At 54.8% G+C, this 3,018-nt stretch overlaps 1 protein-coding gene across 1 annotated transcript in view; it reads right to left on the minus strand.

Annotated features, from left to right (window-relative positions):
* The window catches only part of PIK3C2A (phosphatidylinositol-4-phosphate 3-kinase catalytic subunit type 2 alpha), a gene marked incomplete at its 5' end in the record, with an annotated part of 40,727 nt that overhangs the window by 18,666 nt on the left and 19,043 nt on the right, over window positions 1-3,018 (minus strand). Inside the window, 4 exon segments of the mRNA XM_018572803.1 lie at window positions 70-174; window positions 1,357-1,537; window positions 2,780-2,874; window positions 2,960-3,010. Coding sequence (XP_018428305.1) covers window positions 70-174; window positions 1,357-1,537; window positions 2,780-2,874; window positions 2,960-3,010 — 432 coding nt within the window.

A 3,018-nucleotide genomic window follows, 5' to 3' on the forward strand; every position in this document is an offset into this window, starting at 1 on the left:
CCCCCAGAGCATGCACTGTGTAACATACAGAGCTCAGCCCCCCCGCGTCTGTTTATCTGCCGGACTGACCTTCACATTCAGCTCTTTGGCCTCCAGACTTGGACTGAGCGGTAAACGGATCTTGTTCTTCCGGAACAGAAGCTGGACCCGTTCCATCCCCTCCTGGAGGACAATCTGGCGGAACAGAGAAAACACAGCACTCCCGTCACTAACATACATGTAACATACGTGAAGCCCGGCCTAGCCGCACCTGAGCAGCTCCTTATGTGGCAGCAACTCAACACAAGTCCTCATAAACATTTCCACGCATACCAATGTGGATCCGGCAATGGTGTACTGACCCAACAGAGCCACCAGAGCAGCCACTGCCTCCGCTATGGGATCCCTGTACCTGGAAACAAGACATGCGGTTTGGAGGCCAGAAGGGCCTCATCCTGTGTGCTGCACATGTGACAGACCGGGAACCCCTCTGGGTGTAGGGACTCTTCCCCCGGGGGCTCGGTAGTCTGCCTGCGGACTGTCTATACCTGGGATGTACGGCGCAGACAAGGCCGCAACGTGAAGTTGTGTCATGCCGCCCGATCCCTCCTCGAGGGATGATGGCGCTGCACAGCCGTAGTTTTGTCTGATCACATGACCCCCTCCGGCCCAATGCTGCGGTGATAGCGAAGGAGGTTCATTGGGAGACGAGAGTCCTACGACCAAAGTGTCTGCGCCGGCAGGGTGCCCCGGACTCCTCCTCAGCCCAACAAGACGTCACCCTTCCCGAGGATCTTCCAATACACAGGAAGGACTGATCATTGGATCTCCACTGGGTCAGAACCAGTCTGTACTGGGGGCCCGCATTCCGCTGGCTTTCTTTTCATACAAAGCTGCAGGAAACTGATCCGGAACCTCAAGACAGGGAAATGCTCCCGGTGAGGATGAGAGAAGTTATGGGGACAGGAAAAGGGAAACTTCCTAATGTGTCTGTGCGGCACCAACCCTGTGAAAGGTCCACACACAGCATACGCACACACACAGCATACGCACACACACACAGCATACGCACACACACAGCATACGCACACACAGCATACGCACACACACACACACAGCATACGCACACACAGCATACGCACACGCACACACAGCATACGCACACGCACACACAGCACACGCACACACACAGAACACGCACACACACAGAACACGCACACACACAGCACACAGCACACGCACAGCACACAGAACACGCACACACACAGCACACGCACACACACACACACAGCACACGCACACACACAGCACACGCACACACACAGCACACGCACACACTATTATCACCTCCATGGATATAGACACTAATAATCTTACTTGTCTCGCAGAACCATTCGCTTGCCGGACCTTCTCCGCCACGACACCCAGAACTTGGGTGAGTCTGGTCTGTTTCTCCAGTTCCTGTCGCAATCCTTTCCCAATGATGGAGAGAAGAACTCCGAGAATCTTCTCATAGCGGCTCCCAAAGTGCAGATCATTCAGAGAGTCCTTCAACAGCCTGAAACACAAAGCCAAGTTCACTGAAGTACCTGAAGTGTGGTCACTGGACCGCAGGAGTGGACCCGGAATTTATGAGCCCTGATCCCCTACCAAGATAGCTGCCTCCACGCAGAGACCCAGCCGCCTCCACGCAGAGACGCAGCGGCTTCACCGCAGAGACCTCCACGCAGAGACGCAGCTGCCTCCACGCAGAGACATGCTGTGGTATCTGGATGACCCCCCTATTGGGTAGGTTCCCCTTCTCCTGACCCCTCCAGGCACGGACTCCTCTAGACCTCTGGAGGTGTGCTGGGGTATCCGGCACCGAGCCGTCAGCAGCAGATCCTGTAAGTTGTGGGGTGATCGGCCTCCATGGATCGGACTTGTTTCTCCAGCACATCCCACAGATGATCGATTGGACTGAGATCCGGAGAATTTGGAGGCGGAGTCATCACCTCAGACTCGTTCACCTCTCAGTGGTGATAATGTTATGGCTGATCGATGTATCAATTATCATTTGGCTGCTTCTTAAAGGCTTTCCCCCATAGTTCTCCTCAGGGTCACATGGGGACACAAACTAGCGTCCTCCCGTCACCCTAGGCTCAGTATATAGGGAGATACAGCTCGCGGTATACTGAGACGCCGCAGCGGATCCCGACAATTATGTCTGGATCCGCCCAGCTGCGTGAGTGACAGCTGGCTCTGCCAATCTAGAGGCTGTACCCGCCCCCTCCCCCGTCCGTTCCGCCAGACAGCGCTGGAGGATCGGAGGGGGCAATCCAGCCCCTCCCCTGTCACGGCAGAGAGCCATGACAGGATCGAGAGGTGAGCGAACGCCGGTATGTGCTCTCTCACCTCCCGATCTACTGAGCCGACCTGTGACAGTCTCATTGTCACACGTCGCCCTGAACTATGAGGTGAGTGAGAAGCCCCTCCCCCTCTCCCCCCTCATAGTTCTCCTTTAAGACAAATTAGAAAATCAGCATTTTTTTCATGAAAGCCCCAAAATTGCCGCTTTCTGACTGACATGAGTCAGTGCCCCTCCCGCTGTGGCCAGACCATCCCGCCATCATGCCACGAAGGGTTAATGTTTCTCCCTGGCGCTCTCCGGCCTGTCCGCGGGATTCAGTCACAAGGTTTATTTTTAGCGGGACGAGGATGGAACATTTCTGGGCCGAGAGATAAAAATGCTTCAGAATTTCAATAATCTAAAAATAAAAGAAATGGATTTTGTTCGGCGGCGGCGGCAGGGAACACTCACCAGTATAAATAGTGTGCCACTCGGATATTTCCCAGAGAGCGGGACAGTAGGAAGCGCACCAGCGCATTATCCAGGTAGATCTCATGTTTTAACGCCTACAGGAAGCAAGAAACCGACCAATTAGAATCCATTCCCATAACACACAACCATCGCAGGCTCCTCCCCCGACTCCTATCCCACCTGTACAAACTGCGGCAGCAGATCCACCAACTCATCGTCGCTCATGCCGTCCTGGATCC

Source organism: Nanorana parkeri, unplaced genomic scaffold (genome assembly GCF_000935625.1).
Source record: "Nanorana parkeri isolate BGI_ZX_2015 unplaced genomic scaffold, ASM93562v1 scaffold2136, whole genome shotgun sequence".
Classification (NCBI taxonomy): domain Eukaryota; kingdom Metazoa; phylum Chordata; class Amphibia; order Anura; family Dicroglossidae; genus Nanorana; species Nanorana parkeri.